The sequence below is a fragment of the Coregonus clupeaformis genome, chromosome 35, assembly GCF_020615455.1.
Source record: "Coregonus clupeaformis isolate EN_2021a chromosome 35, ASM2061545v1, whole genome shotgun sequence".
NCBI classification, from domain to species: Eukaryota; Metazoa; Chordata; class Actinopteri; order Salmoniformes; family Salmonidae; genus Coregonus; species Coregonus clupeaformis.
The window spans coordinates 14083835-14096181 of record NC_059226.1 but is presented as its reverse complement, the minus strand read 5'-3'; the positions used below and the strand labels follow the sequence as shown (position 1 = coordinate 14096181).

Here is a 12347-nt window from a genome sequence, read left to right as displayed (position 1 = left end):
GTTTGGAGGAAAAAGGGGGACGCTTGCAAGCCGAAGAACACCATCCCAACCGTGAAGCACGGGGGTGGCAGCATCATGCTGAGGGGGTACTTTGCTGCAGGAGGGACTGGTGCACTTCACAAAATAGATGGCATCATGAGGAAGGAAAATTATGTGGATATATTGAAGCAACATCTCAAGACATCAGTCAGGAAGTTAAAGCTTGGTCGCAAATGGGTCTTACAAATGGACAATGACCTCAAGCATACTTTCAAAGTTGTGGCAAAATGGCTTAAGGACAACAAAGTCAAGGTATTGGAGTGGCCATCACAAAGCCCCGACCTCAAGCCTATAGAACATTTGTGGGCAGAACTGAAAAAGCATGTGCGAGCAAGGAGGCCTACAAACCTGACTCCGTTACACCAGCTCTGTCAGGAGGAATGGGCAAAAATTCACCCAACTTATTGTGGGAAGCTTATGGAAGGCTACCTGAAACGTTTGACCCAAGTTAAACAACTTAAAGGCAATGCTACCAAATACTAATACTGAGTGTATGTAAACATCTGACCCACTGGGCATGTGATGAAAGAAATAAAAGCTGAAATAAATCATTCTCTCTACTATTATTCTGACATTTCACATTCTTAAAATAAAGTGGTGATCCTAACTGACCTAAAATAGGGAATTTTTACTAGGATTAAATGTCAGGAATTGTGAAACTGAGTTTAAATGTATTTGGCTAAGGTGTATGTAAACTTCCGACTTCAACTGTACATGTCTGTCATTGAACAGGTTATAAGTATTCTTCTTGTCACACACACTAAACTCACACACAACCCTTTGAACATAACTGTGCAACACATCCTCTCTTATACACAGGATAAATTACAGATGAGATAGATATATATCTATACCCATCGATAGATTGATAGACGGGAGAAATGATCACAGATTACAGCAATGGAAAACCAATGGCCTTGCCCTTGTGACAACCTCAGCGGCTCTCCTCCCTCCCTTGGAAAGAGGGAGGAGAGAAGGAGGAGAGAGAACAGGTGTATCAGGGTGTGGGTTTGACTCAGGTTTCTGTGTGAGCGAGAGAAAGATAGATAAAGGGGAGGAGTGAAGGCAGGGCGGAGTATAAAAGCATAAACATAAACAGGACGGGCTATTGTGGCTGGCATTGAAACGATGGAAGTCTACACAGCACTCTGTTTGGTGACTCTACTAGTTGCCCTCCTTTCAAAAGGTAAGAGACGAGATTCCCATTATTCCACTTCTTTCCTTCTATTGACTGGTGACTGGAGTCAAGGAGTTGGTCAGGTTATGGAATGGTGTTGGTGGTGGTGGTGGGTGATATGGGCCGTATTGACTATTTATAGAATACAGGCATAGCCAATAAAGACAGTCAAAGCAGGATGTCATGTGCCTTGTGACACAGGAGAGACCTGTTAGACTGTTTTGGGCCTTGAGGGTGGTCCTGTGCCTAATTTAAGGCAGAATGTTTACATTTGTCAAATATTTGTTTAACAAGCGTATGTATGTATGTATGTATGTATGTTGTGTGAGCTAGGTATAATGTGTGTCCTTACATTTATCCGTCTAAAGCGGAGCATCATGGCAACATAACATAACTTCATTACACTGCAAAAGGGACAGTGTGTGTATAGGGTTTGTGGACCAGTTGAAGTTATACATCTAATTTCAAAACAGTAAAGAAAGGGAAGGGGGGTTCGAGCCCAAGTTGTGTCACAGCCGGCCATGACCGGGAGCTCCCAAGGGCAGCGAACAATTGGCCCAGCGTCGTTCGGGCTAGGGGAGGGTATAGGCCGGCTGGGGTTTCCTTGAACCATGTTTGCCTCCGACACATTGGTTCCCAATAGATAGCACAGCCACAAAGTCAAAATTGTCTATATCGTAAAAAAAACAAAAATGAGCTTTTTGGGTTCTAATTTAATCTTAGGGTTAAGGTTTGAAATTGTAGAAATAGGCAGGGTTTATGACTTTGTGGCTGTGTTAACTAGTGACGACCCGACATATTGGGGCGGCTGACTTCTGGGTTAGCGAGCAGTGTCGATAAGAAGCAGCGCGCCTTGGCGGGGATGTCTCGGAGGATGCCCGTTGGAGAGTTGTTGCATTGAGACAAGGTCGTAAATACAAAATTGGATAACAAGAAAATGGGGTAAAATTTGCTAAAAATTACAAACACAATTACAGGGAAGGGGACAGCATAAAACAATTTATGAGATGAAAGGTGAATCGCACACGTGACTTGGTGACCATAATTAACACAGATGACTTCCCTCTTGGCCAGTGGCCTAATTTATAAACGTTTCATAATGTCACATTAATATCTGCGTACGCCATTTCATAAAACTGTGCGCAGGACTTCTGCTGTATTTGGCAAAGGACTGTGATTGTTTCTAAAAGGAAAAAAACACGACAAATTGTTGTGGACCTGTTAGCAGAAGGTTTTAATTCAACAATGTTTTGTATTGCATTTTCCCTTCAATGTAAATATGCTGCACAGCCTGCCAATTCAGAATGATTGTCTACTCAAGAAATTGGAAATAGAGTAGGCTATGTCAATGGAAAATGTCTGTTCCATTAAATGATATTGTAAACCGCGCTCCGGATCTCAGACCAAATACTTGAAATAGCTTATCTAATAACAGATCTGACGAATGGTATTCTAAACCATCACAGTTAGAAAAGCAATGACTATGGAAATAAATATTCCTATTTTTAATTAGTTCAGATTATCAAAGATAAAATAAACAGATTTTTGCTCTTCTCATTAACGGCCTGCTTGCAATGCAATACTTCAACCACTAGAAATTGTGTGTACACATGTTCTAAAGTTTACGTGGAGGTAAGCACATTTTCACCTCAAGTTCAGTTTTTCTAAATGCCAATGTTTTAATGAAAACTGGCTTGTGCATGTTTTGGGGTATATTTTGTAGGTATGCAATGTTTATAAATGAGGCCCCAGGTCTCCCTCAAAAGTGCCCAAGATAAATACATTTTAGTCATTTAGCAGACGCTCTTATCCAGAGCGACTTACAGTTAGTGAATACATATTTTTTTATACTGGCCCTCCGTGGGAATCGAACCCACAACCCTGGCATTGCAAACGCCATGCTCTATCAACTGAGCTACATCCCTGCCAGCCATTCCCTCCCCTACCCTGGGCCAATTGTGCGCCGCCCATGAGTCTCCCGGTCACGGCCGGCTGCGACAGAGCCTGGATTCGAACCAGGATCTCTAGTGGCACAGTTAGCACTGCGATGCAGTGCCTTAGACCACTGCGCCACTCAGGAGCTCAATATAAAGGTTCAATATAAAGGTTCAATAAAATAAAGGTTCAATACAAAAATTTCCCCCTGTAAAACATTTAAAAAGCATCAAAATTCCTCATTCAAGTAATGAGACTCATTAAACTACAATCTGCCATTAAGTATCGAGAGAGAGAGAGAGAGAGCTCACTTTGATGATAGCATGGCATGACAACAACTGATGACAGCATAAAGGAGATGAGCAATTCCTGAAATAGAAAAGACCACAGGCAATGTTCCTATGCATGTGATGTGTATACCTTTATACAAACTAGGCAGCCAGACAAATTCACTTTTTTTTTGCATGAGAATTTGCATTTGTGAACAGCTTGAGAAAAAAAGCTAAAGCACTTTCAAGAAGAGACGTCTCCATTCTAAATAAATACATATTTTTTAATTGACACATGCACCACATTTGCGGCCTGTATGACTGTGTTTGTTCTTAGATCTAATACGTCTGTAAAGCCAGTATCGATGCACCTGTAAAATGATTGACACTTGGTCTTCCTGTTTGTGCCACTGGACCTGATGTGAAAAAGACATACCTTAATTAGGCCTATCAGTCTTTCACTGACTTGCGTGTGCGTGTGTGTGTGTGTGTGTGTGTGTGTGTGTGTGTGTGTGTGTGTGTGTGTGTGTGTGTGTGAGTGAGTGAGTGCGTGCCTTCTGAAGTGTTTGGAGAGTTGAGCAAGACCAATGAATGGCTTTTTAACACTAGTTCAATGAGCATGTAAAGGAAATGTTGTGCCTTCGGCTGACAATGACATATTCCATCTTAGTGGAAACTTGTGTCACCAATGCAATGCTTGTCTGTCCTTGTCTTAAGTGAGAGTACAGGGAGGAAATTGAGGTTCCAAAGTCTATGAACATTGGTGGTGACTGGCAAGTTGTGTTTGTCCTCACACAAAACAGTTGGATGGAATAGAATCTTTGGTATGTTCATTATGTAATGCAATGAACTTGTAGAAACATATCTCAAGTCTGATTTGTCTGTTTGCCTCTTTATGTGTTGTATACATTCATTACAAAATATGACCTGATTTTAATTTAGTGGGTGGAGACTGAATGTGAAGCCAGCCAACCTGACAGTCACACCCACAGAGCACCCAGAAGTAAGGTGCTCCTTTAGCTGCACTGGTCTGAAAAGACAGAGTAGGTGAAAGTGTTAGTATGACAGACGTTTAGCAGTTGGCTTAATTTCACCTTTTAGATGACTTCAAATAAGTAGGTAAGGAGAGGAAGCCTCTTTAGACCATTGATTTGTCACATACTGAGAAGATTCAAAACAATAGTGGAGGCAAGAGAAGGGTGATTGGGGGATCTATCCTTTTTAGTCTTATCAATCACATTTTTTCAATCAATCAAATTTGATTTAGAAAGCCCTTTTTACATCAGCCGATGTCACAAAGTGCTATACAGAAACCCAGCCTAAAACCCCAAACAGCAAGCAATGCAGATGTAGAAGCAATACATTATAAAACGCTACCAAGTATTCTTTCATGTGAAATCCCCTTACAGTCCTACAGTACGGATTACTGTTTGTTGTGACGACATTGCTTCCTTTATAGGATGATTGTGCATTTTTTCTTGTTATCTTTTGTTTAGAGATTTTGTTTCCTGGTGAGCCTGTTTTTCTTTAGCTCTTATCTAAAGATACATTATATATTTAATCATCCTCTTTATCTTACTCATAAGGCTTTGGTCCACAAATTATATTTATTTAGTATTAGTTCATTAGTATTAGTATACAATATAAAAATGTCTTAGTAATTCTGAGAGTAATCTATTCTCATAGGTTGTTTTAATAGGTAATGTGCTAATTAGTGTTAAACATACATTCTGGATAATGTTAAGTGCACAGTAGCATTGGGTAACACACACAGTGATGAAACTAGTTTTGACAGATGGCGTTTGGCTTAACAATCCACAGACTCATAACAAGAAAACAGTTTGACAGAGTTTGTTCACAGGAAAACTCTGTTGGGACACTAAATACACACATACTGTACAGTACCATCAGAAAACACAATAATCATTCACAGCCAGCCACCTAGCCAGCCAGACAGACAGAGCTTCGTGACTGTATGTAGCTACTATAAAACCAATGGAGTGCAAAGAGTTATGAATTACATGTTTGCCCACAGTGTGCCAAAACCAAACTGTTCAACTGTTTTCTGCTTCTCCTGTTTTACAGGGTCTCACTCTCAGTTGGATGGTAAGTCCCCTCGTTTTTCAATCAAATGTCCGTTCTTTTCCTAATTGAACGACATAACCATGCACCTATTCACTGACTGTGAGCTTCCAATCTCTTCACTTCCTGTGTGTGCTCTGTTGTAATCCCTTGTCCATCTGTGTCTTTGTTAGTGTGTGGAATCTCTCCTCTCAACACTAGGATCGTGGGGGGTCAGGATGCTCCTACAGGGAATTGGCCATGGCAGGTCAGTCTGCAGATATCTGGCAGACATTTTTGTGGGGGATCCCTTATCAACAAAGAGTGGGTGCTGACTGCTGCTCACTGCTTTCCCAGGTGAGGACCCATAAAAAACACAGGGCTCAATTCAATCAAATCCGTATTGTAGTATTTCCACAAACTGTCACAAAGTAGGAATAATAATATATATTTAGATTTTCATGTGATCACATAAAACCACTAAATAGTTTTTGGGACAGTAAAAATACTTTGTAAACAGACTTTCCTCCCCATGTTTTAATTTACCAACCAAAATGAGATGTGGGAAGTAAAGGGAAGAAGTTCGTAAATACGATAATACTCAAATATTGCTGAGGTGGGTGCTACCGGCCCTTCAAACATTTAATACACTTCTAACTTGAAACTCTTTTTCTCAGCACCAGTACATCAAATGTGGTGGTCTCCTTGGGTCGTCAGAGCCAGCAGGGCTCCAACCCCAACGAGGTGAGCCAGACGGTCGCTCAGATCATCCGCCACCCCAACTACCTCAGTAGTACCAGTGACAACGACATGTGTCTGCTGAAGCTCTCCTCCCCCGTGACTTTTACCAACTACATCCAGCCAGTCTGCCTGGCAGCACCAGGTAGCTCCTTCTATGCTGGCACTACTAGCTGGGTCACCGGCTGGGGAACCACCAGCAGTGGAGGATGTGAGTACACAGATATAGCTTGCTTTAAGTACTACTGATGATGGATCAGAATTCTGAGAGATATTGTCTTGTGTATGGGTTGAATGTGTCTCCTCAGTGTCCCTGCCCTCACCACAGACTAGAGCTGGACGATATGGCGAAAAATGTATATTGTGATAAATTGCCTGAATTGATGCGATAACGATGAATGGCACAATACGTTTATAACATTCATGTACAACCCAGTTTTTTTTATTACCCTTTAAACTACTACTACTAGTTTGATTGTTGTAGCCATCAATTTTCCCATGAACAATCACCCATATCAGCAAACTTATTTCATTTCAAATTTCTCTATCATAGGCTACTTATCTTAATGAACAATATCAGCAATGCCTGTAAGTGGTTGGTATGGTCGGGGTCAATAATTTTCCGTTTATCATCCCAGCTCTACCACAGACCCTACAGGAGGTGAATGTGCCAGTAGTGGGAAACAGGCAGTGTAACTGTAACTATGGAGTTGGCTCCATCACTGACAACATGATCTGTGCTGGTTTATCAGCAGGAGGAAAGGATTCCTGTCAGGTAAAATGCCTTTTTGTTAACTAATGTAAAGCATACTGTGTCCATAATAAGTATATAGGTTATAGGTTGAGAGCTTTTGTGAAAGAGCACAGTTAGAAAATTATGGCATATAGAAGCAAACCAGATGGACATCATGAAAATGATCGGAGGAAGTTCAGGAGTAAAAAAATAATAATAATATAATTATTGTAAAATTTGACTGTGTCCATAAAATGTATATAGTATGTAGAGGCCTAAGCATTGTTGTTGGAAAGTAATGAAGGGAAATATAATTTTTAAAAGGATATGTATGAGTGTATGTATGTGTGTATATATATATATATATATATATGAGAAAAAAAACATATGGGGGATTGGAAGTGATGCAGACAATTACATTGATGGAAGTTACAATCTATCTGCAATATTAAAGCTGATCTACCCCCTAAAAAAAATATAGCATTTTTGTTTATTACAGTGTCGGTCAATTACACATTGGACCAATTCTCCAGACACAGGTTATACCTAATCCTAGACTAAAAAGCATTTTCAATAGAGATTCCCCATTGAAAATGCTTCTTCGTCTGAGACTAGGCTTCATCTTGGAAACCGACCCATTATATTTCATAATCCTGTGAAAATTCAATCTCAGTGACACTGTAAATCTGTCTATGCATAGGGGGACTCAGGAGGTCCGATGGTGAGCAAACAGGGTACTCGCTGGATCCAGTCTGGCGTTGTGAGCTTTGGCCATGGCTGTGCTCTGGCAAATTTCCCAGGGGTGTACGCCAGAGTTTCCCTGTTCCAGACCTGGATCAACAGCCAGATCACCAGTAACCAGCCAGGCTTCGTCACCTTCTCCTCCAATGGGACTGACTCTGACCTCAGTGTCACCTGCGCTGGTCTGCCATCAGTCAGAACCACCACCACCCCTACTACCACACCTGCACGTACGCACCTATAGTCTAACTTGTGAATATGGCTAAACCTTGATGTGAATCTCTCTACCTCTGTAACAAATCTGACTACTGGATTACTCCCTTTTATCTGTCTCTCCCTCTGCAGCTGTGGTGTGTGGCAGCGCCAGCGCCTCTTTGAACTCCCGTATTGGTGGGGGAAGCTCGTTGGCGACAGCAGGCACCTGGCCCTGGATAGCCAGCCTACGGAAGAACGGAGCACACGTCTGCGGGGGCACGTTAGTGGCGGTGGACTCTGTCATGAGCGACGCTAGCTGCTTCTCCAGGTAAGTTAACTCTACCTGTATGTGAAAGGGGAGAGCAAGTAGTTAAATTCTGGATTAAAATGTCAGTCCTTACATGATTCTAAGGAAATCTAGTCATATAACCTATTTTTAGATTTTTCAAGGTGCCATTACATTAACATTTAATGACGCTTTCCTTTTCAAGACTCATGCAAAAGGTTAACCAAGGTTAATTAGTCCGACGTAGGACATTCGTACAATCATTGTGCTAGTGAAAATCATTTTAGGGATAGCTGTGCAAAAACACCATCCATGTTTTACACAACCAGTGCTGCAGAAAGCATGGCCATGGTGTAATCATCATGTCAATCAGTGTCTGGATGTGACTGCATGGGGCCAACTGCGCGACGGACCTCCGTTTGCGTCACACTCTGCATGGTTCTATGTACTGAATTTTTGGAACGGTCTTGTATACAACGCTCTGTCGCTCTGTTTGCGTAGAGTGTGTAGAGCCCTTTACTGTAGTGTACCAAAGGGGAGAGCCATCAGCCAACATCTCTCCAAAACTACTGTACAATTCTGGTTTTACCATCCTGATCAGCTGGACAGTTTAAAGTTTTGATACCTTCATAGATACATATATACTGAACAAAAATATAAATGCAACATTATACTGAGTTGCAGTTCATATAAGAAAATTAGTCAATTGAAATAAATAAATTAGGCCTTAATCTATGGATTTCACATGACTGGGCAGGGCCACAGCCATGGGTGGGCCTGGGAGGGCATAGGCCTACTTGGGAGCCAAGCCCACACACTGGGGAGCCAGACCCAGCCAATCAGTATGACTTTTTCCCCACAAAAGGGCTTTATTACAGACATAAATACTCCTCCGTTTCATCAGCTGTCCAAGTGGCTAGTCTCAGACGATCCCGCAGGTGAAGAAGCCAGATGTGGAGGTCCTGGGCTGGCGTGGTTACACATGGTCTGCAGTTATGAGGCCGATTGGACGTACTGCCAAATTCTCTAAAACGATGGCTTATGGTAGAGAAATTAACATTCAATTATCTGGCTACAGCTCTGGTGGACATTCCTGCAGTAAGTGTGCCAATTGCACGCTCCCTCAAAACTTGAGACATCTGAGGTATTGGGTTGTGTGACAAAACTGCACATTTTAGAGTGCCCTGTCCCCAGCACAAGTTGCACCTGTGTAATGATCATGCTGATCAGCATCTTGATATGCCACACCTGTCAGGTGGCTCGATTATCTTGGCAAAGGAGAAATGCTCACTAACAGGGATGTAAACAAAGATGTGCACAAAATTTGAAAGAAATACGCTTTTTGTGCGAATGGAACATTTCTGGGATCTTTTATTTCAGCTCATGAAACATGGGACCAACACTTTACATGTTGCGTTTATATTTTTGTTCAGTATACATAACCCATACATATCACATTCATAAGCAGTGTATATTAATTTAATAAATACTTATGTCAACAACTGCAAGTAAGAAAATATGAACTTGCTACAATCATTAATTGTATTGAAAATGATGACAACATTCATACTAAAGTTAGATGCACTATGCAGAAATCGCGCCGCCATTTGCCTAATTTCAGTTTATGTGACAAAACAAGCAATCATTGTGTAGACAATCATTGTACCATCTAAACCACTGTGAAATATATTTTCCATAACCAAAAATATTGTATTTTCAGCTGTTTGAGGCTGGTGTACAAAACTGAAAGTAAAAGATGCAAAAACAAAACTTCAGAATGGGAAGCATAGAAATAGCACACATACAACAGATCTACAGCTTGCTTTCAACGGGAATGAAAGATCTATAACTCACATTTCTATGCGAATTTGGTCGGGGTCGCCCAAAAGTTAGATATTGTATGACGGGTGCCTACCTAGGGAGTAACACATTCTTCATAACACATTCATAACCCCTACATATCGCATTTATAAGCAGTACATAAGCATTTCATAAGACAGCAATCAGAATGAAGAATTTAGTGTCCCTCACTAAACAGACACAACTCATTCCATCTCTCAAGCCAGCCCAACGTCTCTCAGTGGACCGTGATCCTGGGCCGTCTGAAGCAAAACGGCTCCAACCCTAACGAGGTAACCCTGAATGTCCTCAACATCACCATGAGCAACCTGACGGGCAACAACGTGGCCATCCTCCTACTGGCCAGCAAACCCAAGTTGTCTAACTATATCCAGCCTATCTGTGTGGACCAGGAATCAGCACCTTCAGCACAGGGACTAAGTGCTGGGTGGCTGGCTGGGGCACGGGCCAGGGTGGGGGGTAAGTGGATGGACAACTGTCTGTGTGTTTGTGAGAAATGTGCCTGTTCAGGAACAACCTCTATAGCGCCTAGACACTTGTGTACATCTGAAAGAATTGGAAAAGCAATGGTAGGACTGTAGGTCCACCTTTCCTCTGATAGGATAGGTGGGATTTTCACCATATTGCTTACACTCTATCCAGGCCTCTCAGATGTACACAAATGCCTAGGGTAGGGGCTGGCTAGGGATTGTTTCCGAAAAGATACGACCTTAGGAGTATGGGTGGATGTGTGTGTGTGTGTATTGGTATGATAAGTAATACACTCTCTCTCTCTCTGTCCTCAGCTGAGCAAGTCCTGCAGGAGTTCCAGACCTCTGTGGTGGACTGCGTGAATGTTTCATCTTCGGACAACATTTGCACCGGAACTGTGACACTACTGCAGGTATGGTACAGTTGATCTATTAATCTGTCCCGTCTTACTATTTTGCTTGCATCATGTTATTATAAGCACATAACAGTATAACCATATTAACCCATGCGTCTCTCCCCATAGGGTGATGTTGGTGGTCCTCTGATGTGTAAGCAGGGCAACTCGTGGTTTCAGACTGCTGTGTTGACTGTCGACAGCAGCAGCAGCAGCAACACCACTAGCAGCAACACCACTAGCAGCAACACCACTAGCACTAACAGCACTAGCAAAGCACTATCGAGCCAGAGTCCCCGCATCTCCACCATCCAAGTCTTCACCAAAACCTCTCACTTTAAGAACTTCCTGGCTGACAAACTGGGACCCTTTCTATCCCCCACCACCGCCACAAACACCACAACCACTGCTACCATCGCTATCACGACCCCCTCAGTTGGTGGCAGCAGTGGAGCTTCCCCAGCCCACTCCTCCTTCTCTCTCTTCCTCGTCCTCCTCTTCTCTCTCTCCTCTGTCCTCCTGTTGGGTTGGAATTGACACTAAGCAACTCCATGGCAACCAAGCCCTTTATGTAACTTTCCACCAATCAAAAGTCTATTTTTCTAGCAATTCATCAATTTCTGTCAGTGACTGGCAGTGTCTGTCAAAGCCAAGATTGCAATGTTGAACTCAGGGAGCCTTCATCTCCAATCACTTGAATTATGAATGTTTACAACTTCCCCTTTGGCTTTGACATAGTAAAGAAAAACAATCAATAATATATATTTTTGCTGTCACAATATTTGTTGTGATGCTATGATTCAATATGCTTGATTTTCTGTTCAAAGCTATCTGGGCATGTGTTACATATTAATATCCAGATAAATATGACCGTAGTAGCACACTCGACTTTCCCCAAAGATTATAGTAGAGTCTATACTGGAGTATCTGTGACCCAAAATGGCACTTTAAGTAGCCTACATGCACTGAACTATTAGATAGTCATACTGCACTTTACTGGACATGTGCCATGGATTATTATATACTTAACACACCACAACGTTATGATGATGGTTTAACAGACTTGAATCCAAAATGCTGCCTGTCGAAGGTATATTTTGTATGAGATTTTGTATTTCATCATGTTTCTAACTAAGCTTTGAATATGACTGTGTGTTTTAACAACTATCTCTATGTAAGCAGGGTAATCCTTGATGTTGTGTGAAGCACAGACTTTATTTTGTGTACAAAAATAAAATATGACACGTTTTTTATTTTCATGTTCTGAAAGCATTTGCTAAGATCTTTTGCTTTACTTGAAGAACCTTGTCTCTCCACCATCTTAAAGTGCTCTATGCAGGAAGTAGTCCTATACTGTATGTCAGTGATGAATTAATACAATTTCAAGACAAAAAATACATTGACAAAAATGTTTCTGTAATATTCAGTCAATAAATGTATGGTTGCCA

At 41.7% G+C, this 12347-nt stretch overlaps 1 protein-coding gene across 1 annotated transcript; it reads left to right on the top strand.

Moving 5' to 3' along the window:
• Positions 1-1156: 1156 nt before the first annotated feature.
• LOC121550792 (transmembrane protease serine 9) lies at positions 1157-12347 on the top strand. Its single transcript, XM_045210646.1, is given in 11 exon segments — positions 1157-1225; positions 5506-5526; positions 5676-5838; positions 6159-6430; positions 6858-6994; positions 7653-7923; positions 8039-8216; positions 10237-10421; positions 10424-10492; positions 10820-10917; positions 11029-12347. Coding segments are annotated over 11 exon segments (1860 nt in total). The 5' UTR covers positions 1157-1167; the 3' UTR covers positions 11437-12347.